Source organism: Tenrec ecaudatus, chromosome 8, assembly GCF_050624435.1.
Source record: "Tenrec ecaudatus isolate mTenEca1 chromosome 8, mTenEca1.hap1, whole genome shotgun sequence".
Taxonomy (NCBI): domain Eukaryota; kingdom Metazoa; phylum Chordata; class Mammalia; order Afrosoricida; family Tenrecidae; genus Tenrec; species Tenrec ecaudatus.
Genome location: NC_134537.1, coordinates 38,686,572 through 38,711,675, shown reverse-complemented (window position 1 = coordinate 38,711,675; position 25,104 = coordinate 38,686,572). Strand labels below are relative to the sequence as shown.

Genomic DNA, 25,104 nt, shown 5'->3' with positions numbered 1-25,104 from the left:
GTTATGATGTAAGGACCAATTGTTCTTAAATTGGAGCTATGATTTAGTGCAGGCCCCAAAGTAAAGGGATAGGTTCTGGCTGTCTACCTTGGTATAGCAGCCCGAGGGAGGGGAGAAAAACCACCTCTCTGCTAGAGGATGTCTGGTCAAAATGATCCTCAGAGAACATCGGAAACATTCTGGGACAGGCTTTGACCGCCCAGACCTCCTGACTGCATGGAGGAAGACACAGAAGTCTGGGGAGAAGATCACTGAGTGAGGTTTAAGCTTTGAGAATTTATATCCTTTAGGAATCTAGAACATGTGTGTGTTGACTAAAATTTAGTGTGTTGAAAGGAGGTCTGTATTTTAGCCAGCAGAGAAGGCTTCCTGAAAGAGATGGCATAAGGGGTGCCTTTTAAGAAGCGAGAGGGAACATTTTTCACAGGCAGACAGCAAAGGCAGGGCAGCAGAACTCTTGGAATCTCAAGTTTCTAGTGTTAGTAGATCAAAATAATAATATTGTATTTCTTCCTAAGACCCACTGCCTTCATTCACCCTGCTCTACTTTTAATGTTTCCTAATTTAGTGTTTATCTCTAATTTAGTGTTTATCTCACAGTTGATGCCTGAAAATGCCTCTTTTACCACAATCAGATAAGAGCAACTGTGATGTTTTTACTACTAACTGGGTATATGCAAATTTTACCAACCAAAGAAGGAAGATGTTCAGTTGATAATTAGCTTAGTTTTTTGCATGGAGGGTATCATGCAGTTGAATTTTAATTGGAACCTCAGAGCATCACTTTAGGGGATCCTTCAAAAAGGATCCACTGTGATGTTGTTGTGAAACAGTAACTTGCTCAGTGTAAGCAGATTGCTTGTTATGCATCAGAAATGTAGTTACATGTGGAAATTGCCAACTTTCTGGGTAAATATGACATAGAAGTTACAGAAAGGTTGACTACCCCAATTGATGCATCTGACACTGGACATTTATTAGTTAATAGCTTCTAGGTATGAAAAGAAGCATAGGGTTCTCCCTCATCTCGGCCACTGAGTAGATGCCAACTTGTAAAGATGATGTAGGTCAGGGTAGAGCAGCTCTTGTGGGTTTTGGAGACTAACTTTGTGGGAGTAGAAAGCCTTATCTTCGTGGTTTTGAACAGCCTGACCTTGTGGAATTCAATTAAAAAGAGAAGCCATGTTTCTAATAAAAGAAACATGTATAACACATGAATAGTTTTTGAAATCTCTCAAAATGATTCCATTAATTTCTAAATATGCTAAAGAGATCAAGATATAATTACAGGTTATGAAAAAAAAGCATGCCATCATGATGCTATACTTAGTCAAGGAGTCAAAAGGGTTAACGACTTCAAGCAAGGCAAGTGAGAAAGACAGGTTTTGATTATGAAACTGAAGAAAGTGGCACATTTATGATAATAGCCAACAGTTATTGAGTGATTACTATACGGCACTGTTTAAGCGTCCTTATAGGTCTTAAAGTTGTCTCATGACAACTTTACGAGATTAGTGGTGTTTTATCTCCCTTTTACAGTGCAGAAGTGTGCCTCCTCTCAGAGCCACTATGCTGTTAGTATACCCTAATAGTGTGCATATTTTATGAATATGCTTATGGTTTTAGGGTGGCTTAAAAAGTGGATACTTAAAAAAATCGTATCCATGGGACTTTCCTAATCAATGGCATCTTTGAATCTGTAAGTAGTATTGTGAGGATCGATTAGGATCCTAGCAATGAGCGTCCCAGAAAAGCAGTGGATTCAAGGGCAGGTGCTGCTGAGGGTTACAGTGAGCCTTACCTTCGGAATCCGTGTTTTATAACAGGGACAGCTATGGCAGAAGAGTGCGTCGGAGGGGGACTGTCTTGGGTGGTTTTGAGAGTAGCTCTTGAAACGCCCTACAATCATACATCTTTCAGTGCCCGTCCCAAACGCCAGCTACTTCAGGAAGTGCTCTCTGGTTGTGTGACCTGATGTTCCCAGGAGCAATTTCCAAATGATTAACAATGAAACTTTTATGTTAAACACGGATATTGTCCTTACAGTTACCCTCCCTTTTCTCCCGGCATGACTTTTCCTGCACTGAAGGGAAGCGATGGTTTAGGCCATCTTTTCATTTTTGTCATTTTTGCTCCTGACCGCTTCAGGCTTCTGCCAAAACTGCTGTAAAGAAAAAAAAAAAATCTTTCTCCGCCCGGGCTAGCAGCAACTCCTCCGCGCTGGCGATTCCGCAGGGCGGGGCTGAAGCGAGCGAAGAGGCGGAGGCTCCGAGGAAAGCGCCGCGCGCGGTCACGTGACTTCCTTCCCAGGGAGCCCCAGCTGCCGGCCTCCCAGCAACCGGCGCATCCCGCCTAACGACGTCGGGGCATCCCGGTTGGCTTCGGCTACGGCTGTAGCGAGGCGGTGCCCACGGTCGCGCTGCTCATTGGCTCAGCCTCCTGTCGCTCAGAGGCGTTGCCACAGCGCCCGCAGGCGGTGCTGCCGGAAGCCCCTCCCATTGGCCGCCGTGTTCGTGGCTGGCTGGCCGCGGCTGTCACTCCGGGGCAGTTTCCCTGAGGCCCAGCTCTGCGAGGGGCGGGAGGAAGAGGGGCCGGCTGGGGCCTGACCAGTCGCCGCCGCTGCTGCCGACGCGTTCGCGGCTGCTATGACCAGCGGGCAGGGCGCCGTCCGCAGCTCCGAGCAGCACTAGTCCCGCCGTGCGTCCGCGGCCGCCGTCCGGCTCCCCAGCGCGGCTGCTCCCTCGGCTCCTTCGGCTCTTCCAGCGCCGCCGGCCAGGCGAGGCGGAGGCACGATGAAGATGACAGTGGATTTCGAGGAGTGTCTGAAGGACTCGCCCCGCTTCAGGTAACCGGCCCCGCCGTCCGGCGCGGGAGCGCCGTCGCCCGGGAGCCGCTGCCCGGCGGCGGCGGCGGGAGGGAGGGCATAGCCGGCCCGGCCGTGCGGGCCAGGATCCCCGCCGTCCGCGCTTCCGACGGGGGCGAGCGGCCGTTGCCGTGGCTTCTCACGCGGGCAGGGCTCGGGTGCCCCCGAGTGACCCCCTCGCCCGCCTTCCCTCGTCCTCTGCTTCGAGGAAATGGTGCGGCCGCCTTCCCCCAGGCCGGGGTAACCTCTGCGGGCGCGCGCTCGTCCCTTCCCCTTCGGCTGCTCATCCTTCCCCCTTCCGCTCCTTCGGCCTCCCCACTCCCGCCCCACCCCCTCTGGGGAGCTCGCGGGGACACCCACTTGCAGTTCACTTAGTTCCTCTTTGCGCCCTTCCTCTGGGCACTTGGCGGGGGTAGGGGAAGGGGGCGAGCCGGGACGCCCACTTTGGCTTCGTCCTTGTGCCCCGCCGAGGGGCTCCGGAGGAGGGGCAGAAGGTGGACTGGCCGGCGGTCCCGAGTCGGCGGGTGGGGGGGGGGGTACCAGGGCGAACCCCGCCTATCGACCCTCGTCCAGTACTCTCTGCTGCTCTTTCCACTTAAGCACTTTGCGAAGGGGAGAGCGCGGCTGCGGAGAGGTGCTGAGCCGGGAGGTGAGGACGCGGAGAAACAGAGCATTTCTGTTCTGGGAACGGAAGTAGGAGGACCCAGCAGATTGCACGAGTGTTCCTCTACATTCGGATGCTCCCTGCAGATCTGTCACTTAAACTGCCCTGGTGGCACTCCCATTCACATGGGCTGCCCGCCCTTCCATGTGAGGAGGGCCAGGCCTGCGGGTGCCAGAAGGCGCTTGCCGGTTCAGGCGTTGGGAGAAACTCCTGGATTGTTTGGTAGAAGGCAGTTTTTTCTCCTTGACAGCGGGACTGGTCCGACTTTCCTTAGGCCATAAACAAACAAGCCCTTCCAAACTTCCGGTCAATAATGACATTTCTGGAGAGCGTCCTCTTCCCTTGAGAACTGGCTGCTGCTCTGTAGGCCAAGCCTGGATAGTAAATTCTTGCATCCTCCGCAGCTTGGGAACTGACTGTACTTATCACTTTTAATTTAATTTCCCATTCTCCTTCCAGTAGAAAGCAAACGAGAGCCCTGTAACACTAAGAAATTTATACTTTATAGAGAACATTAAAAGAAACGCTAACTTTTGTTTTGTGTGTGTGTATTAATTTTATTTAGCGCTTAGGGCTATTGCTTGTAAACAGCCAACCAGCCAAAAAGCAAACAAACCGGCACGTGGCTTGACTGTGGTTAATTTTTGAAACTTTAATGTTGTGTGTGACCTGAAGGACTGAGAAGAAGCATAAGTGGATTGTGTAGGACCACCTTAGAAGTTAGTTTCTTGGGTGGTGTGATGCATGCACAGTCTTTTTAAAAAAAACCATTTTAGGGGCTCATACAACTCATCACAATCCATACATATATCAGTTGTGTAAAGCACATTTGTACATCCATTGCTCTCATTATCCTCAAAACCTTTGCTCTCCACTTAAGCCCCTGGCATCAGCTCCTCATCCGCCCCCCCTCCCCCCACAGTCATTTTTAAAATGCACTGCTCTTTGTGAATTTTAAAAAAAGATGACTCAGCTATTTATTTTTAAATGAATTAATCACAGTATCTCAGTGAATATGGCTTTAAGCTCAATGGGTTTCACTTTAAGTTTGATTTTTTTTTAAAGTTGAGAGAAATGCTTTGGAAATATTTCTAGTCATGAGTTTTGGTCACAAACCATGTGATGCCTTTGTTCTTGATGACAAGAATGATTGAATAATTATGAAAGGGGGGGAATGAGTGATTAAGTTGTAGAGTTACAGTCAAACTCACAGGGGCAGGTCTACCCTGTTCTCTCGGGGTTACTGTGAGTCAGAATTGGCTCCAGGGCAGGGAGAGAGAAGTTGTATGGAACCTCATAGCAAACATTGTTAAACTTGAGTGTTGTATCTAGTGTAATTAAGAATGTAGGGGCTTTCAGAGTTGTCTCAAGTATTACAGTATTGCCTGTTGCTCTCTGGGTCAATTTTGATTCATGGCCACTCCAAGGACAGTGTAGAGCTGTCAGTTTTCAAGACTGCAAATCTTTAAGGAAGCTGATTGTTGTATCTTTGAGGGTCTCATCTTTGTCCTGCACGGTGGCTTGCTTGGCTGAGGTGTTTGAATCATGGACCTTTCGAACCTTTTGATTAGTGGCCAGGAGCCTAACCACTGCACCCCTAGGCCTTCTTGCAAATTGGAAAGAGAGACCAAAACTCAGAAGGCAGATAACTTGTATACATTTTTTGACAGATTAGATTTATACCACAGAGGGAAGAATGTCAAGAGATAGTAGTCAAATTATTCACATTTCCTAATTTTTACAGCTTTTCTGTAACCTTAAAGCCTATGTAGATTTCTGTTGCATTTTTAAAAGATCATTTCTGAATAGTCTTGCCTCAAGTGTAAGAGAAAGTTGATTTTTAAGAGTATTGTACATACTGTGAGTGATCTATTGAAATTTTTTCACCAAAATAGAAAACTTGTGATGGCCGGCCTCATCTCTTAGATAATAAGGCAGCTGCACTACTCAGTAGTGGCATGATCTATTGTGTTGCCTTGAAATGGATTTCTGTTTTAATTTTTCTCCTCAAGTGACTCTTGTGGCATTCAAGTTTGGCATATGGATCTAATTGCGATGGGTGCTGCCAAATTACTGCAAAAGCTCATCTGAGGAAACCAGTTCACCATTTAAACGTTAGAGATGAGTTTTCCTATTAAATGGATGAGAGTAAGAGGAAAGCTGTTTGACATGCAGAGAGGAGGATGTTGCAGTTGCAACATTGTGTTTAGTAGTTTGAATCAATCAGTAGATACTTTTACATTCCAGTTAACAGTGTTTCATTTTCTCGGAGTGCACATTTCTGTTGTGAAGCTTTGGGTTGCTTTTTTAGCTTTTTAGGCATCAGTGTAAAAACAAAACAACTTAAAGGTCAAAATCTTGTTTATCTAAAAATGTGTGCAGGATTATAAATAGATCTAAAAACCTTTTTATTTTCCTTAGTGTAATTGTTATATGTTGATTAACATTTGTTGAAGAAGTTTGAGCTTTTGAGATCCTGAACTGTCTGTGAAGTAGTCCTGCTGAGGACGCTCTCAGGGGGAGAAAGATGGGACAGCCTGTTTCTGTAAAGTTTATAGCCTTGGAAACCCTCGTGGTGGGTGGGGAAAGTTTTATTCTGCCCTCTATGGCCACTTTGAGCTGGAATCAGTGCCATGGCAGTGGGTTCATTTTTTGGTTTGATTATATACTCTTTATAAATTAGTGGAAAAATTTATTAAAGTTATGCTTAAAAAAGCAAACAACATACTGGTTATTTTGGTTTACTTAAGAAGTGAATATCATATTTGAAATGAGGAGTGGAATTAGTGAGAGCTTTGTGAATTGTGAAAGATTTTGGCCCTGAGCAGTGTTCAAGAATAAAAATGTTGGCATTAGTAAACTTTCAAATACTTAGGTGTTTATGTAATGCGAGCAGTTTTCATCCTTTAATAATGTGTATGGTATACTACCCTGAAGGTTTTTGTTTATCTGTTTTACTTCAGATAAAATCGTGTCCAGTTATTTGGGTCAGAATCTTAAGTAAAAAGATGGTTTGGGATAGAAGGCCCTATGGCTGTTATGCTGTGCCAATTTTGGCTGCTTTACCTCCCACCTGCAGGACAAATAAACTCTTAATAGTAGACGGCTTGTATGTGGAAAATCTTATGGGCACAGGATGAGATGAAATATGTTTTTATCTCAGAAATGGTAAAGTAGAATTATAAAGTAATTTTATCATGAACCAAATATCAGGAATTCCTCACCGTGGCTTCTGAGTCCTACATTCAATGCAATAGCAACTTATGGTAAAGAAGGTGCCAGGCAACTTTCTAGACATTCTCTCGCTCTCCCATTTAATCTTAAAAGTACCTTGTGAGGTTGGAATTATTATCTGCATTTAGGATGTTTCCTAAAAAGTTCCAAGCTGGATATTTTGAGAAGTTAGTTGATATCTCCGGTGTTGCAAATGTTTACAAGTGGATCTGGAAATGAATTCACCCATTTACTCTGTCTTTCAAGCTCGTGACTATAATTGTATTAATAAAACTTGACTGGGTTTGTGGTATTTTCTGTAACACAGAAATTTAAGCATTAGCTTCTTAAATCTCCCCATTCCATTGTTCTAAAATATTTTTCTATCATTTTCTAGTAACAATCTTATTTTCTTCCTAATAGAAGTCACTTTCCCTAACAGTTCATACCCACCCCCAACAAGCCATCATTTCCCCCTGATTTAAAATTCCCCATGTGCTATGGATCTTTTTCTGGATGCTATAATTGCCCATTAATATACAATATGTGTGTGTGTGTGTGTCTAGGCCATTGTGCTATCCCTAGTTATTTTAGTTAAAATAATAGTCTGTTGTGTATTAGAGGGACACATTTCCCTTGTAAGGAGCACGTGTGGCTTAATGAGCTCTGTTGGGCTGCTGACCTTAGCAGTTCAAAACCACTAGCCTCTCCAAGGGAGAATGATGAGGCTTTTCTGCTCCTGTGATGATTTAAAGCCTTGGAAGTCCACAGAGGCAGTTCTGTTTTGTCTTAAAAGGACAGAATCTACTCAATGACAGTTAGTTGGAAAATTTCTAACTTCTTACCACGCCGAAAGCAAACATCAATCAAGTCAGTGGAAGACTCCATCGTGACCTCTCCCCAAAAATGTTGGTGCTCATTTGTTGTTGTTTTTAAATCATTTTATTGGGGGCTCATACAACTCTTATCACAATCCATACATACATCAATTGTGTGAAGCATATTTGTACATTCATTGCCCTCATCATTCACAAAACATTTGCTCTCTACTTAAGCCCCTGGCATCAGCTCATTTCCTTCCTTCCCTCCCTGCTCCCCCTTCCCTCATGAACCCTTGATAATTTATAAATTATTATTTTGTCATATCTTACACTGTCTGACGTCTCCCTTCACCCACTTTTCTGTTGTTCATCTTGCTCTTTTTTTTTTTTTTTAAATGTGAGGGGGATAGTGCATTTAGAGTTGTTTCCACCAGGTCAGACTGTTAATCAAGCTTGCTTTCTATTTAGAGGTTCTGAAAAGATAGCAAAACAGTGTGCAACAAAAAAGGCCTGATTTGTGGCAGATGGGGGACTGGTTTTGCCACCATAACAGTGCATCTGCTCACACAGCCATCTCAGTGTGCCAGATTTTGGCCAAAAAACCCAGCCTGCCTCTCATCCAAACAGATGGTTTGAGAAATGTTTCCAAGAATGGAATCGCACATTTGACAAATGTATTTATTAAATGTGGAGAGTAATTTATTAAATTAATGGAGAGTACTTTGAAGGTGTGATAAGATTTTTTTTTAAATTTTTAAAAAACATTTTATTAGGGGCTCATACAACTCTTTTCACAATCCATGCATATACATACATCAATTGTATAAAGCACATCTGTACATTCTTTGCCCTAATCACTCTCAAAGCATTTGCTCTCCACTTAAGCCCTCTGCATCAGGTCCTTTTTTTTCCCCCCCTCCCGATAAGATTGTTTTATAAACAAATTTACATACATAGCTGGGGAGGCGGGTTTCTGAGTTTTTTACTTTTAGTATTTTTTATTTTTCATCCTATTGTTTTCTTGCCAACATAGTTTCTGCTTAGTAATCAGAATGTATGTAGTCTTATTGTTTCCTTTTGTGGGTGACAGTTTGTTTTACAGGAGCTGGCTTAATGACTCTTTGATTTGGGAGAGTTTCATTATGATGTGTCCCGATAACTTCCTTTTTGGAGTCTTTCCTCTCAGGGCTCTTTTGAGCTTGGATTGTTAGCTTTACGTTTTTCATAATATTAAGAATTTCTTCTGCCAATAAATATTGAAAAAAAATGTTTATGCTCCCCTGGCTTCCCCCCCCACCATCCCCTGATGTTTTGGGATTCCTTGAATGTGGGTTAATTCTCTTGATAGGGTCTCACATAACTCTAAGACTTTCTTCATCTCCTTGCTTTCTTCTGATTGTTCCAGAAGCAAATTAGTATCAAGTGATTTATTCTCTAGCTCAATGATTTTTTTCTTCTATTGACTCAGTCCTGCTCCTATGTGCTTCCACTTAGTTAGTTTATGAAATTTTATTGTTGTGGTTTTCTTTTGTGTTATTTCAAATTTTCTAATTTTGTCATTTTGTTCTGATATTGTTTTCCTGAATTCTTTTTCTTAGATTTTATCTATTTTTCCTTGATCTGTTGAAGGATCCTAAATACAAGTCTTGAATTTCCTGTCAGGTAGTTTCATTACCATTTCTTCCTCAGGAAGGTTTTCTGGTCCTTTGTTTTAGCCATTTGCTTGAACCATTTTGTCCTGGTTCTTTGGGCGGTTTGATGTTGTCTGCTGTTTCTAAGGTGTTATTGTATCTATTTATACACTGCTTCACCCTACATTTTTGTTTTGTTTTGCTGTATTCGGGCAAGTTGGGTAGTGTGCTTCTTTAGTCACATGTTTGGCAGCAGTGGGTGCTTACCATTTGTTTACAGGTGGATGAGTTTAGTAGCTGAGAGTATGTGTACAGGGCTTTCTCTGCAGGTTGTGTGGATCAGCTGGAGGTTGACTGGTTGGGTGTTGGCCATCATCTGTTGTTGATCCAGTGGTGCAGGAGGGGGGTGTTGGCATTTGTCAAGTATATGTGTGAGGGTTTGCAATAGGTGTGATGGATGTGACAGATGAGGGGGGCATCAGTGGCTGCCACTTGCGGGATTTGCCAGAGAGGGTGTGCAATGTGTGCTCTGTGGAAATGTGTACTGCCAGCTACTGGAGAATATTGTGGCAGGGCCCATCAGGGGTATGGTTGAGCTGTGTATGTGTGTGCTGTGAGATGACTGTCTGATGGTATGGGCACTACAGACCACTGGGCAATAGGATGGGTGCCATGGTCACTGGGTGGGCATATGTGGAGAGCCACACCTCTAAGTGACTGCATCTGTCAGGTCCCTGTCCTGACCCAATGTTGGAGGTCGGGTGGGGGTAGGCATTGGTTGCCTGGAGCTGTGTATCCAGCTGCCATTCATTGGTTCCATCCCTCCATGTGGGTCTTCAACTCAGCAACCAGGAACTACTACAGCTGAGTGGATCTATCTCTATTTTCTTGCTCCTTGCTGCCCCGTGGTCACTTGCCTGCCTGACACACTTGCCTGCCTTCCTGCACTTACCTTCCTTAAATCTGGTTTGTGCTTTCCTCACCTGCTTCACTTCAGATTTGCTTACCCTGTGTCTCTACCCAATTGGAGATTCTGTGAAGTTGACTTTCTGAGTTTCTCATTTGAGATCCCTGCCGTTTTTGTCTCCGCATTGTACTCGGGCACCCGTGCATCTCTAGTCATTCACTGTCTTCTGTGCAGTTTCTTCATCCATGCAGTGCTTGGCATACTTCTTTTTCCTTTCATTTGGGGTTCAGGGTGTCTGGATTATCCTCTGTGTCTGTTTAATTTCTTTATTTGGTCTTTGAGATAGAGGCATGGAGTAGTGTGTTTGATTAAACTGCCACCTTCTTCCAAATATAATATTTATATATGAACATATATATTTCCATACTAAGAAATACTTAAAGTCAAATAAAACCTTTAGATGCTCTTAGATAGTTTCCATAGTTCTGTGTTCCATAGTTCCATGTTCTATGACTAGTCTGGCTGTAGGCTATGAGCAGACTCATATATGGGGCTCCTAAGGAAGTATAAGGAGCCTTGGTGGCATAGCAGTTACACATTGGGCAGTTTAAAACCCAACAGCTGCTCTTCAGGAAAAAGAAGAAGCTTTCTGCTTCTGTAAATAGTCACAGTCTTGGAAACCCACAGGGGGCAGTTCTGCTCTATCTAGTAAGGTTGCTGCAGTTGGAATTGACTTGGTGGCAGTGAGTTTGAGTTTAACAAGTATTATAATTTCAAAATTTTGAGAATGATTTTCAGTTACATAATCACCGTCTTGACAGGATTGCTGAAGACAAAAAGGGTGCATAGCAAAGGTGGTGAAGAAAGCTGATGGTGCTCAGCTATTAAAAGATACAGCATCTGGGATCTTGAAGTTAAATAAGCGGCCATCTAGTAGGGGAGCCACAAAGCCTGTGTGATCATGAGGTATAGATGGAAATAGGTATCAGAAATTCAAAAACAAGTCATCAGATTGACTTGAAGACCCAAAACATACCTGTAAGATAATTGCACAGATCCTTACAGAAGGGCCACACGAAAGGAGTGACATATCTAGGATGCAGTATAGCACTGATGAAACATACACATCCTCTAGTTCTTTAATATTTCCTTCCCTTAGTATTATGGTCTTAGTTTTACCTCATTAATCTTGTGAGACCTGTTTATGTTCATTTGTATAATGAAGCTCATTTCATCGGTGAAATCCAAGATTGATAAACCCTTCAGCATAATAATGATTCCTGGAGGGTACAAGAAGAGGGGGAGGGAGGGAACTGATGGCAATGATGACTGAATAACCCCACTTGAGGTGAATGAATGACAGAATTGTAGGTGAACCAATACAGATATATTGGATGGTGCAAGACATATACATATATATGTATATATAAAGGGTTCTTGGGGGATAGAGTGGGGGAGGGAGGCGATAAAGGGGAGCCGATATCAAAGAGTTCAAGAAGATAGAAAATATTTTGAAAGTGATGGTAGTAGCAACTGTACACTTAAGCTTGATCTAATTGAAATATGGATTCTTAAAATATCTGTAAGCGCTCCCAATAAAAATATTTTTTAAAAAAGAAAATATAAAAGGGGGGGATCCTCTTATTTACTGTCACCTTGATAAATTCTTAGAAAATTTTTAATTGACAGTCTTAACTTAGAAGGGAACTCTGGTGTCATAGTGGTTACTGGAAAGCTCAGTTAGTAGCTGCTAACTGAAAGGTCAGCAGTTCAAAACCAGCAGCTGATCTGCAGGAGAAGGATGAGGCTTTCTAGTCCCACAGGGTTATGGTTTCAGAAACCTACAGGGGCAGTTCTACTCTGTCCAGTAGGGTTGCTATGAGTTGGAATTGACTTGATGGCAGTGAAGGAGCTTTTTAGAAAGGTTCCCTGGTGGTAGTACAGCAGGTTAAGCATAAATTTGCTAACCAAAAAGTTTGTAATTTGAACCAACCAAGTATTCTGTGGGTAGACGGTGAGGAAGTCTGCTTCCATAAAGATGGCTTTGGCAACCCTGGCAAGCAGTTCTATTCTATCCTATAGGGTACGTTTGAGTCAGAATTGACCTGACTTGATGGAGTGGGTGAGCCTACTTTTTCAGCTGTTGTTGGTGGACTGGGAATAAAAATGAGGTACTTGGAAAATAAGTTTATCCAAAGTTCCTTCAGTGATTTTAAAAGGATTGTTTCTTCATATTTTTAGCAAACACAAAATCATTGGAATTGTGCATGATGACCTTTGAAGCAAATATTTATTCAGAACTCTATAATTTAAAAGTTTAGTCTTTTACTTTAAATCATGTTCTGGTAAATTATTGTTATGTTATAAAAAGGCAACCCAAAATTTAGTAACTTAAGACAATTATTTTAATCTACCCATGATCTTATGGGTCAGGAATTAGGGAAGGGCTTACCTAGGTGGTTCATCTCTGATCCATGGCAGCTCTGGGAGCTGAGGCTGAAAGATCCTTCCAGAATGTCTTTTCACTCACGTGCCTAACCTAAAAATCTTAATATGTATATTTTAAATTATGTTCTGGTAAACTTGGTGTTCTGGTGACCCTGGTATTCTTTGGCCGTTGTCTTCTTTCTCTACGTTGCATCTCATCCTTCAGGACCTTTTCTTAAATATGTTTGTGTTGAGTAAATTTACTTACTTAGCATCTTGTTAATAAGATGGGAGAAAGACTGGACTTTCTACTCCCAGAAATAATTACATTCTCGGAAACCCACAGGAGGTCACTGTGAGTCAGCATTGATGCGGTAGGCTGTGAGTTTGGTTTTGTTTTATTTATAAGTAGCTGGAAGCTGAAGCCACCAGATTGGTTAAGAATTAACCCTGTAATAAGCACAGCCTTAATTCTACTCTGTTGCTTTGTTCAGAGTATGCTTTAGGGTACCAGATTCAAATGGGTAGAGAAATAAACCCCACATCTTGATGGGGAAGTGACATTGTTATGCCCATCTTTGGAAAATGTAATCTGCTATGAATTGTGCTCAAAAGTAATTTTGTGGTCATGATTCAGAACATTATTAAAGTGCAGTAAGATTGCATATTGAAAAAAAGATTGCATATTGAAAGTTAAAGTAAGCTATTTTTGTCTGTCAAATGGATAATTAAAAAAGTTCTAAGTGTTTGAAAAGGTGTAGGAAACAGCCACAGTACACTATTGGAACCAAGAGTATGGTTTGGTTTTGTTGTTGGTTGGCATCAAGTACATTAGAGCAAAATACTGCTCACTCCCTTACCATCCTCACAATTTCTATATTTGAAGCCATTGTTACAGCCACTGGGTCAGCTTGTTAAGGGTCTCTCTTTTTTGATGATCCCTTACTTTCCCAAGGATGATGTCCTTTTCCAGGGACTGGTCCCTTCTAGTAACATGCCCAAGATATATGAGAGGAAGTCTTGCCATTCTGCCTTCTAAGGAGCATTCTGGCTGTACTTCTTCCAAGACAGAATTGTTGGTTGTTCTGGCAATCCATGGTGTATGTTTAATATTCTCTATCAGCACCAGAATTCAAAATACGTAGCTTGTTCTTCAGTCTTCCTTATTCATTGTTCACCTTTCTCGTTCATGTGAGGGAACTGAAAATGTCAACCTCTGCTCTGAACTACAGCATTATCCTGCTTCTTATAAAAGAACATTTAGAGCTCAGTTTATAAAGATGGGATGTCCATGATATAGTAAGTGAAAAGGAAAAGGATATTATAGAATCTAAAAGGAACACTGGAATCCTAGGGTCACTGTGGGTCATAACTAACTTGATGGAACCCAACAAAAGCAAGAACAATTCATCCCTCAACCCCAACTTAACGTCTAATTCAAGGTGCATTCAGTACCTTGCTTGTTTAAAAAAAATTTTTTTTTTAACTTTCAGTATATTTTCTTGAGTTTGTACTCTCTTACTTTTCATAAGGATCTCTGATGACTCAGTGGTTAAAGTGCTCAGCTGCTAAGCACAAGGTTGGTTGTCTAAACCCTCATGCTCCTAAGGGAAGAAGCTGCAGCAGTTGCTTCTGTAAAGACTTAGTTTGGGGAACCCTTTCAGGCAGTTCTCTGTCCTCTGGAGTCGCTGAGAGTGGGAATCTACTGGGTACTATCGGTGTTTGGTTTGTTTTCTCACTAATTGAGTTGATAAAGAACATTTTTGGTTATCATGGTAGGAGAAGTTGCAGTCACAGCTGAGGCCTAGTTTTGGGAAAAAGATGAATCATGCAAGGTTTTGTATCTTAATGATGTTGGTGCATTGTCATAGAAACATAGTCAGAAATTCTTTTAGTTTTTAAATCATTTTATTGGGGGCTCGTACAACTCTTATCACAATCCATATAGCCATCCATTGTGTCAGGCACATTTGTACACTTGTTGCCATCATCATTCTCAAACATTTTCTTTCTACTTGAGCCCTTGGTATCAGCTCCTCATTTTCCCCCTTTCCTCCCTACTCTCCCCTCCCTCATGAACCCTTGATAATTTGTAAATTATTATTTTGTCATATCTTACACTGTCCGATGTCTCCCTTCACCCATTTTCCTGTTGTATGTTCCCCAGGGAAGAGGTTATATGTAGCTCCCTATAATTGGTTCCCCCTCTCTACAGTACCTTCCCTCCACCCTCCGGTAACACCACTGGTCCTGAAGGGATCATCTGTCCTGGATTCCCTGTGTTTCCGGTTCCTGTCTGTATCAGTGTACATCTCTGGTCTAGTTGGATTTGTAAGGTAGGGTTGGGATCATGATAGTGGGGGGAGGAAGGAAACATTTAAGAACTAGAGGAAAGTTATATATTTCATCATTGCTACACTGCACCCTGACTGGCTCATCTCCTCCCCATGACCTTTCTGTAAGGGGATGTCCTGTTACCTACAGATGGGCTTTGGGTCCCCACTCTGCATTCCCCTCATTTACAGTGATATGATTTTTTATTCTTTGATGCCTGATCCCTGATCCCTTTGACACCTCGTGATCACACAGGCTGGTGTGCTTCTTCCATGTGGGCTTTGTTGCTTTTGAACTAGATGGCTGCTTGCTTACCTTCAAGCCTTTAAGACCCCAGACACTATCTTTTGGTAGTCGGGCACCATCAGCTTTCTTCATCACATTTGTTTATGCACCTGCTTTGTCTTCAGCAATCATATAGGGAATGTGAGCATCATGGAATGCCAGTTTAATAGAACAAAGTGTTCTTGCAGTGAAGGAGTACTTGAGTCAAGGCCCAATGTCCATTTGCTACCTTAATACTAAACCTATAAAGATATGCACATAAGATCTATTTCCCCATGGCCATATATAACTATACTTACATATGTACATGTCTGTAAAGAAAAGCTGAATCATTGCAAGATTTTGTATGTTATGTTAAGGAGTTTGGTGCATTGTCATAGAAAGAGTCAGAAATTCTTAAAAGAGATGCAACATGTTCAAATATGCAATTAAGTTTTTGGCCACATATTTTAGTATATTCCAGTTTGAAACAATTGAACAAAAGATATTTTTGAGTCAGTATGGGAAAGTCAAACATGTTATGGATATGGGATATTATCAAATAATTATTATAAATACTGTTATATGTGATAATTAGGCTCTATTATAAAATCACTATTAAAAATCAATAAAATCATATAGCATCTGGAGTTTCCTTTAACATGCATTAAAAAGAAGGGAGGTGTTATATGAAATAAAAATTGGAAATTGTTGGAACTAGATGATGGGTGCTTGGGATGCATTATACAATTTTGCCTGTTTGAATTGTTTCGTGAAAGGTTAAAAAGTTATAGCCACTAACACCTCATTTTTAAGAACCCAATGTATGCAGGTGGGGGAAGGGAGCACTAGAACTGATGGTGATTACACAACTCCTTTTTCTTTTCACAACTCCTTTTAACAGCAATTTAATCATGAAAAAAATGTTCTAAAATTGATTGTCCAGTTCTTGTTATAATTAAACTATTGAATTGAATATATGATTTGTGGATTATGTGCTAACAAAACTGTAAAAATCAAACCAAACCAAGAAAACAGAGTCGCCCCAAAGTTGCTCTTACACTCCAGATTTCCGTTACTTTCCAGAGGAGTTCTTTATACAATGTCAAAATGTATATACTAAATAAGCTTATTCCTGAGCATTTGATTGGAAAGAGAATTCTTAGCAAAACCAGCTGTGTCATATTTCTCAATTTGTTGTGAAGAACTCAGCTTACTAAGATATTAAGACATAACTTTGCTTTTATAATATTTAAAAGAAATAGTCTTTCAAGAATGGCGAAAAGGTAGATATGAAAACAGAGAAGTCCACCATCAGAAAATTGGTTCAAAATATAAAATTGTTTGAAGCCCCCGCTCACAACTGTACAACACTGTTGTAGAAGAGATTTTTTGTCCATCAATCGGCTTTTGTGTGAATACTGTGTAATCTTCCCTGTGACTGCAACGCTAATGCATTACTAGTGCTGCTTCTGTATGATTCCACCAGATGTCAACAATGGCGTCTCTTTTGATGTGAATCCAGCAGCAGTTTTCTAGTCACAGGTGCTGGTAGCAGTCACTGAAGCAAAAATATGACAGTGCCAAAGAACTATAGGAAAGTTGTGTATTTCATTGGTGCTATACTGCACCCTGATTAGTTCATCTCTTCTCTGTGACCCCTCTGTGAGGGGATGTTCAGTTGTCTACATATGGGCATTGGGTCTCCACTCCATGCCTCCCTCTCCCCCCCATTACCTTGGGTATGGTTTTGTTGTGGGTCTTTGATGCCTGATATCTGGTCCCATTGACACCTCATGATCACACAGGCTGGTGTGCTTCTTCCACGTGGGTTTTGTTGCTTCTGAGCTAGATGGCTGCTTGTTTATCTTCAAGCCTTTAAGAACCCAGATGCTATACCTTTTGATAGCTGGGCACCATCAGCTTTCTTCACCACATTCTTTTTGGTGCTTCCTTTGCCCCACTATCATCAGAGCAATTCTGCCACAAATCGGATTAGACCAGAGCATTACACTGCTACAGATGAGAGCCTGCAACACAGGGAATCCAGGATACCATAAACCCTTCAGGGCCAGCAATGAGAGTAGATATAGCAGTAGGATTAGGGGATGGTGGGGGGAGAAAGAGGGAATTGTTCACAAGGATCAACCTAGAACCCACCTCCCAGGAGGATGAATAACTGCAAAGTGGGTGAGGGATGACGGAGGATGATGTAAGAGATGGAAAAATAATCTATAACTTATAAAGGGTTCGTGAGGGAGAGTGGGTGGGGGAAGAAATGGGGAGTTCAATGGGAAGAGAATGCTTTGAAAATGATTATGGCGGCATTATGTGCAAATGTGCTTGACACAGTGGATGAATGTATGGACTGTGATAAGAGATGTAAGAGGCCCCGGTAAAAGTATTAAAAAACAAAAGAGAGATCGACTCATCATATAAACCCCCCCCCCCCAAAAAAATGACAATGCCTTTAAGGTAGAATTTGATTCTAGTAAAGAAAGTTAAGCATTGAGCTAGGCCAAGGTCTTTGTACTCCATATTAAAAACATTTTGTATTTTTTTGGTTTAGTTTTGAATAACATTTCAGTGGACTTTGAGAAAAAGTTTACAGAGAAAATTAGTTTTCTATTTAACAACGTGTAAACATTTGTTTCTTGACATTTGTTGTCGCTCCTTCAGTGGAACAGTGTTCTTCTCCCTGGGTTCTATTCTTTCCTGCCTCTTTTACCTTCTAGACTTGGTTTTGGGCAAATGCTATCCTTATGGTCTGTATTGTGCATTGTTAGGAGGAGCATGTTCTTCACGGGCATTGTTCATTTTATAGGCGTGTCTACTGTTTGACTGAAAGCTAATCTCTAGGAGTGGCTCAGTTTGAGGTTTGAAGGGTGTTAAGGGCCATATTCTTTTGGGTCCAATCAGTCTTTATCAGACCAGGTCTGGTCTTTGCTATGATTTTGATTTTGTTCCTCATTTTTTTCCCCCACTCCGTGTAGGACCTCCTATTGTGACCTCAGAAAGATCGGTTGGGAGTGATATGGGACACCATCCTTTTGTTTGTGTCATCATTTGAGAAATCAACCATGGGGACAAGGAGGGAGTTGCTAACTTGAGCTGTACATGAGAATCGCAGGAGGAGCTTTTTCATTGTACCTTTGACTGAGCTCCACCCCAAACCAAAACTAAACTGCCACCAAGTCCATTTCCACTCCTAGTGACCCTGTAGGAAACCTACTGAGGCTTCCCGAGGCTCTAAAACAGAACATGATGAAGCTCTGAATCGTATTCTGTTGGGGCAGCTGGTGAATTCAAACTGCTATGCCACCAGGGCTCCTTGAACTCAGCCCCAGATGCCCTGAAGAAGAACGTTTGTAACAAATAGGGATAGGGGCAGAAGATTAAGATGGCGGCTGCTAAATGAATCCAAGGAACCCTGTTGGTGTAGTGGGCTACACATTGACCCACTAATCACAAAGTCAACCATTCAAACACACCAGCTGCTCCACTGGGAGAAGATGAAGTAGTTTACTCCTGTGAAGTCTTGGAAACTCAAAGGGTAAGCTTTACTCTGCCTCATTAGGTGGCTATGAGGTGGACTTGATTAAATGGCACTGAGTTTGGAGAAACTCATTTCTGTAAAGATGATAGCAAAGAGATTCCAATAGGGCAGTTCTGCTCTGACCCTCTGCCACTCTGTGCCTCTGCCACTCTGAGCCTCTGTCACATAGTGATAGGGTCACTGTGAGCTGAAATAACAACAATATAGACACTTGAAAAGGACTGTTTAGCCAATTCTGATAGCAACCTTTACCTAAGGAGCCCTGCTCTACAAGTCTCAGAATTCTTTTTTAAGGTATAAAAACAGATGGTAATAATGCTCAGTGGTTGTTTTTCAGTACTCTCACTTGTTTTTTTAACATAACAGTAATAGGCCAGAAACAGTTTGCTATTAGCTAACTATAACCTTTTCCTTATCCAGTCACTCTAGAGTAAGTAAATAATTCAAAATTGCAATGGATTGCCATTAAAATGTGTTTAGTAGTTGAGAGCTATGCTAAATAGTTGCATTCCAGTTATTAGTAACCATTTTTGGGGGGTCACACATCAAGCTTTTAACAATAACTGACCCATTGTCCAGCCTCTTCGTAACATGTGACAAGCTAACCTGTTCCTGCCCCATCCATGACGATTGTATCTTATTAATTGAGAGGCTGGCAGTGCAGACTCACCAGACTCTCCTCGGGAGGAAGTTGAAGCTGTCTACTGTTGTAAAAATTTATAGTCCTGGAACCCCAGGGGCGGTTCTGTGTCCCATCGGGTTGCTATGAGTCGGAATAAACTGGATGACAGTGAACTTGCTTTTTGTTTTGGTTTTAACGATAATCTTCTTGAGATCTAATGTTAATATTCGGCTTTTACCCAGAGAAGTTCTCGGCATTTTTAGATTGATGGTGAGGTGAACTTTATTAGAGCCTTCAACTTTGCCCCTTCCTACCTGTTTTTTGGTCACTAACGAGAATTCTTTCATGTAACCTGCGTGCCTTAATTGACCACTTCAAGCTTTCATCTGTATTGTACCTTTAATTTGCAATTTTCAAAGCTGTGCATAAGGATTTCAGAGGCTACTTTCTCTGACATGGGCATTCAATTCCTTCTTCATTGTCTGTTCTTAATCTGGAAGCTGCTGAAATCTGACCCTACTAGCATTTGAAATACTAGGGACAAAACTTCCAGCATCATAGCATCGCACAAGCCACCACAGTATCTGACAAACTGACAGAATCAGTACATTTGAATTGTAGTGCTGGAGAAGAATATTGAAAATACCACAGACTCCTAAAGAACAAGCCTAATTAATCTGACTTGGAAGAAATATAGTCATAGTGCTCCTTAGAGTCAAGGATGGTGAGACTTCTTACATAGTTTGACGTATACCGTCAGGAGAGACCAATCCTTGGAGAAGGACATAATGCTGGGGAAGTGGAGGGGCAGTGAAAAAGGGGCAGACCCTCAATGAGATGGGTTGACAGTGACTGCAACAATGGACTCAAGCATAGGACGATTGTGAGGCTGGTTGAGGACCATGTAGTGTTTCATTCTGTTACGCATAGGTCGCTATGAGTCAGAATCGACTTGATGGCTTCTAATAACAATATACCTACTCTGTCTTTATCATCTCTGGCGGTCTAATTATGTCCGTAATTTTGTTAAGGGACTTCTCTGCAGTGTAATCCCGAGCGTGGTTAGGGGTTACCGCTTCTGACAGTTAACATTTACCCCAAGCCACACTTGGGATTACTGCCAGGGAGGTTAAAAAACATGAAATTTTTTTGTTGCAGAAGTTTAAAAGATAATTTATAGTAATCGAAAATAATACATTTAAAATAAATTCGAAGAGCAGTGTCTTAATGTTTATTCTTTCAAGTGGCTTAGTCTAGTCTGTTTATCTTATTAAAAAAATCATTTTATGGGGCTTATACAGCTCTCATCACAATCCATACATCCATCCATTGTATCAAGCACATTTGTAAATTTATCGCCCTCATCATTCTCAAAACATTTGCTTTCCACTTGAGCTCTTGGTATCAACTCCTCATTTTATCTCCTCCCTCCCCAACCCCTCATTAACCCTTGATAATTTATAAGTTATTTTGTCATGTCTTACACCATCCGATGTCTCCCCTCAGCCACCTTTCTGTTGTCCGTACTCCAGGGAAGGAGTTATATTGTAGTTTATCCTATTTTTTATACATAAGTTGGATCAGATCATATTCAATCTTCTGCACTTTGCTTTTTTTCCTTTTCACTGAATGATGTAATCATCCTTTGTTAGTACATGTAAATCTACCATTTAAAAATGGCTGCATTGAGTGGCGATACTGGAAGGGAATAGTGAGGGTGGGTTGGAAAGGGGGAACCTATTTCAAGGATCTACATGTGACTTCCTCCCTGGGGGACATACAACAGAAAAGTGGGGGAAGGGAGACGTGGGACAGAGCAAGATATGATAAAATAATAATTTATAAAATATCAAGGCTTCGTGAGGGACGGGGGTGGAGAGGGAGGGGAAAAAATGAGGACCTGATGCCAGGGGCTTGGGTGGAGAGCAAATGTTTGAGAATGATGAGGACAACAAATGTACAATTGTGCTTTACACAATTGATGTATGTGTATGGATTGTGATAGGAGTTGTATGAGCCCCTAATAAAATGATTAAAAAAAATGAGAAGCTGATACCCAGGGCTCAAGTAGAAAGCAAATGTTTTGAGAATGATGAAGGCAACAAATGTACAAATGTGCTTGATACATGGATGTATATATATATATAGATTGTGATAAGAGTTGTCCGAGCCACCAATAAAATGATTGGGGAAAAAATGGCTGCATGATGATTATTGAATAACAATAAGTTGATTAACAGTTTTCTGATGAAAATTTTCTTTTACGTATTTTTTTAATTAAAAGATCATTTTATGGGGGATCTTCTTACAGTTTATAACAATCCATACATCATTCATATCAAGTAGATTTGTACATATGTTGCCATTATTATTTTCAAACCTTTACTTTCTATTTGAGCCATTAGTATCAGCTCCTTGTTTCCCTACCCCCCACCCCTCATGACCCCTTGATAAATTATAGATTATTTTTATTTTCATATCTTACCCCCACCACTGTCTCCCTTCCCCCACAGTTTCTGTTGTTCATGGTGGTGGTGGGGTGGTGGTAGTGGTGGGGATTATGTGTTGTCATCGGTTCCCCCTTCCTTCTACCCATCCATCTTTCTCCTACCCTTCTGGTCTCCATACTCCCATTCCCATCCTGGATTCTGTGTGTTGTGAGCTTTAAGTATGCTTTTTTAGAGGAGTTTTGGGTTTATAGAAATACGGTGCAGACGAAGTCCCTGAAGAATCCCAATCATAGACTCTTCTGACTTGGGGTGGGGGGTGGGGGAGTAGCACCTGAGACCCCATCTGAACTAGTTGGGGATTACTCACAAGGGGGCCGCACTGAGAGTCTAAAGGCATAACTGGGAGTGGGGTTGGGACACTAGATAGCTCCATTCCTGACTGCAGAAATAGCAATGAGGATTTGTAGGATGCTTGCCTTTCGGACACGAATGCTGAAGACTAAAAAGATGTATGTGTTGTTAGGTAAGCAGGACCTGGGATATGGAACCCTGAAAAAAAAAAGGGCCAGATGGCTTATAACATGCCCTTCTCTCTATTTAACAGAGATTTATCTGCTCTATGTCTGTATCCCTGTTAGACTTTTGACTGTATGGTTTTTTGGTTAGTGTTTAGCTATACAAGATAGGCAGAATAGGCAATCTTATGGAGACAGTGACTGGACCAACAGTTCCTGCTGGGCATGTGAGGGAAGGAGGAGGGGAGGTGGGGAGGTGAGCAGGGATCCAAAAATGACTGGTACAAGGGAATTGTAAATGTTCTTAAATTGATGGTGAGGAGGGTGTAGCTTTTCTGATCATGTTTGGTCAATCAAAGTGTGTCTGAGAGGAATTACTGAGAGGTGAACGATGAATAAAGATAATAGTGGGGTAGGAGGGGAAAAAAAGAGGAGAGAAGAAAAAAGTGTATTTTTCTATATATTATATATATGCAAATGCAACAAGGAAGCAGGTTAACCTTGGACCTCTACTTAAATGTTACCTCAGTATAAGAATTGTTTGTTCTTATACTCTGGTACTGTATGATACTCACCTTCCTGACAAGATCGCCAAAGATACAAAGGGTGCACAAGCAAGTGTGGTGAAGAAAGCTGATAGTGGCCAGATATTAAAAGAAGAGCATCTGGGGTCTTAAAGGCTTAAAGGTAAACAGCGGCCATCTAGCAAGGAAGCAACAAAGCCCACATGGAAGAAGCACCATCCTGTGTGATCACGAGGTGTTGATGAGAAGAAGTATCAGAAATTCAAAAATATACAACCAAATCAATGTGACGGGGTGTGGATATAGTGGAGAGACCCCAAACCCACCTGTAATATAATTGGACAGTTCCGTAAGAAGGATCCTACAGAAGGGATGATAAATCCAGAGTGCAGTATGGCACTGATGAACCACATAATTATCCTCTAATTCTTTAATATTTACTCCCCTTACTATTAAGGCTGTTACTTGTTTTACCTCATTCATTGTGTTCACTTTTATATTTAAGATTGTTTGGTACATGAAAATCAAGATAGATAGCCCATCAGGAACAGTAAAAGGAGTAATGGATCCCTGAGGGTACCGGAAAAAGGGGGGGCGTGGGGACAAACTGGGGAGCTGTTATCATTGATGATTGTATCACCCCACTGGATGTGATTGAACAAGAGAAGATACAGAAGTCTGATGTGTATATATGTATGTATGTATGTGCTTCCTTCAGCACTTTAGTGTACTTGTTTTGTGTATCTGAGTCATGCCTGAGTTATAATAACTTGTGCTAGAGGATATACACTTTAAAAATTTAAGATATTGCTCAGTTATATTGAAATGAAGATTCGCAAAGATATCTTAGTGAAATCCATATTAGCGCTTATTTCTTCTCTTGGTGTAGATGTGTGTGTATCATCTTTACTTATTTTTGGTCTTTATTTTTTCCAATAGATTTATTGAGATTTACTTCACCTATCATACACTTCCAAAGTTTAGTCATATTTTAAAAGAGTTGTACATAAATCACTACAATCAGTTCTAGTGCATCCTTCCCTCTCCTGTGTTTTTTTAAAATACTTTTATTTGAGGTAAAAGTCTTATTGACATAATTCACATACCATACAACTCAGTGGTTTAAATATATTAAAAAGAATTGTATAATCATCATCTTAATCAATTTAAAAACATTTTCTTCATTCTTGTATCAATTATTATTAGTTCATCACCTCTTTTCACCCTCCTCTCCCATAACTCTATTAATCTAGTTCCTGTCTCTAAAAACATATCTATCTTAGACTTCATGTAAAACAACCCAAAACAAAAAGATAAAGAAGAAAAAAAAAAGATACAGAGGAACCTCATTCTAAGTGAAATCAGAAGATAAAGGAAGTTACAAGTTGAAAATGGGTCAAAAGAGAAAACAAATGCTACTATGTTAAATTTTATTCTAAATCTGTAACAATACACTTCCCAATGTGCTCTTAGGGTAAAACTATTCACATCCCTGGTCATTGGAATTCAATGAAGGCTTTATCTGGGTGGAGCCTCTGCAAATGGATTGAGCTTTTGCTGTCATCCTTCGGCTTCTGCAAACCAGGTCCTCAGAATTTAAGCTCTAATAGAACTCCCTCCTCTCATCTTGGATTTTATTTAAAATCCTTTGATCCCATGACTTATGCTCATTCTTTGTTGACTTAGCTGACCCCTCACTTAGATGGATACTTAAAAAAATTTTTATTGGGAGTTCTTACAGCTCTTATAACAATCAGTTGTATCAAGCACATTCGTACATATATTGAGATGGCTACATTTTAAAAGTCAAGCTTTTAAGATCTCAGATGCTATTTTTTTTTTGATAGCTGATACCGTTTGATTTCTTCACCACACTTGGCTATAGTATGCCTCACTTCAGTGGTTCCTTCATGCGAGTAAGTATACAGCAGGACCCATCATAATAACTGATTGTTCTTAGGTTAATAGTTTAATTCAAGAATGGGTGATTAATTTTGTTATATGTAGTTTGAGAAAGTCATGTTGTTTTTCTCCTTTGACCTACTGTAGTAAATTAAATTAGTGAATTTCCTAATATCTAAATATTATTACAGTGCTGTAATATTTAAATTGGCATAATTTTAGAATCCACATCTGGATACTATTCATTATACTTAGTAATGTATTAATAGTCATAAGCTATAATAATATAATCAGCAATTCTTCTGCCTTGGATTTTGTGAAATGGTGGTAGAAAAAGAAAATCTCAGATTCTTCATGCTCTGATATAATTTGATCTTGAAATTATTTAAAAAATATTTTATTGAGGTTTTG

The 25,104-nt window shown here is 41.0% G+C and overlaps 1 protein-coding gene across 1 annotated transcript in view; it reads left to right on the top strand.

Annotated features, from left to right (window-relative positions):
- Nucleotides 1–2,543: 2,543 nt before the first annotated feature.
- Nucleotides 2,544–25,104, top strand: part of ACAP2 (ArfGAP with coiled-coil, ankyrin repeat and PH domains 2) — a 141,436-nt gene continuing 118,875 nt past the window's right edge. Inside the window, exon 1 of the mRNA XM_075556235.1 lies at nt 2,544–2,845. Coding sequence (XP_075412350.1) covers nt 2,793–2,845 — 53 coding nt within the window. The 5' untranslated portion in view covers nt 2,544–2,792. The remainder of the gene's footprint in view (nt 2,846–25,104) is intronic.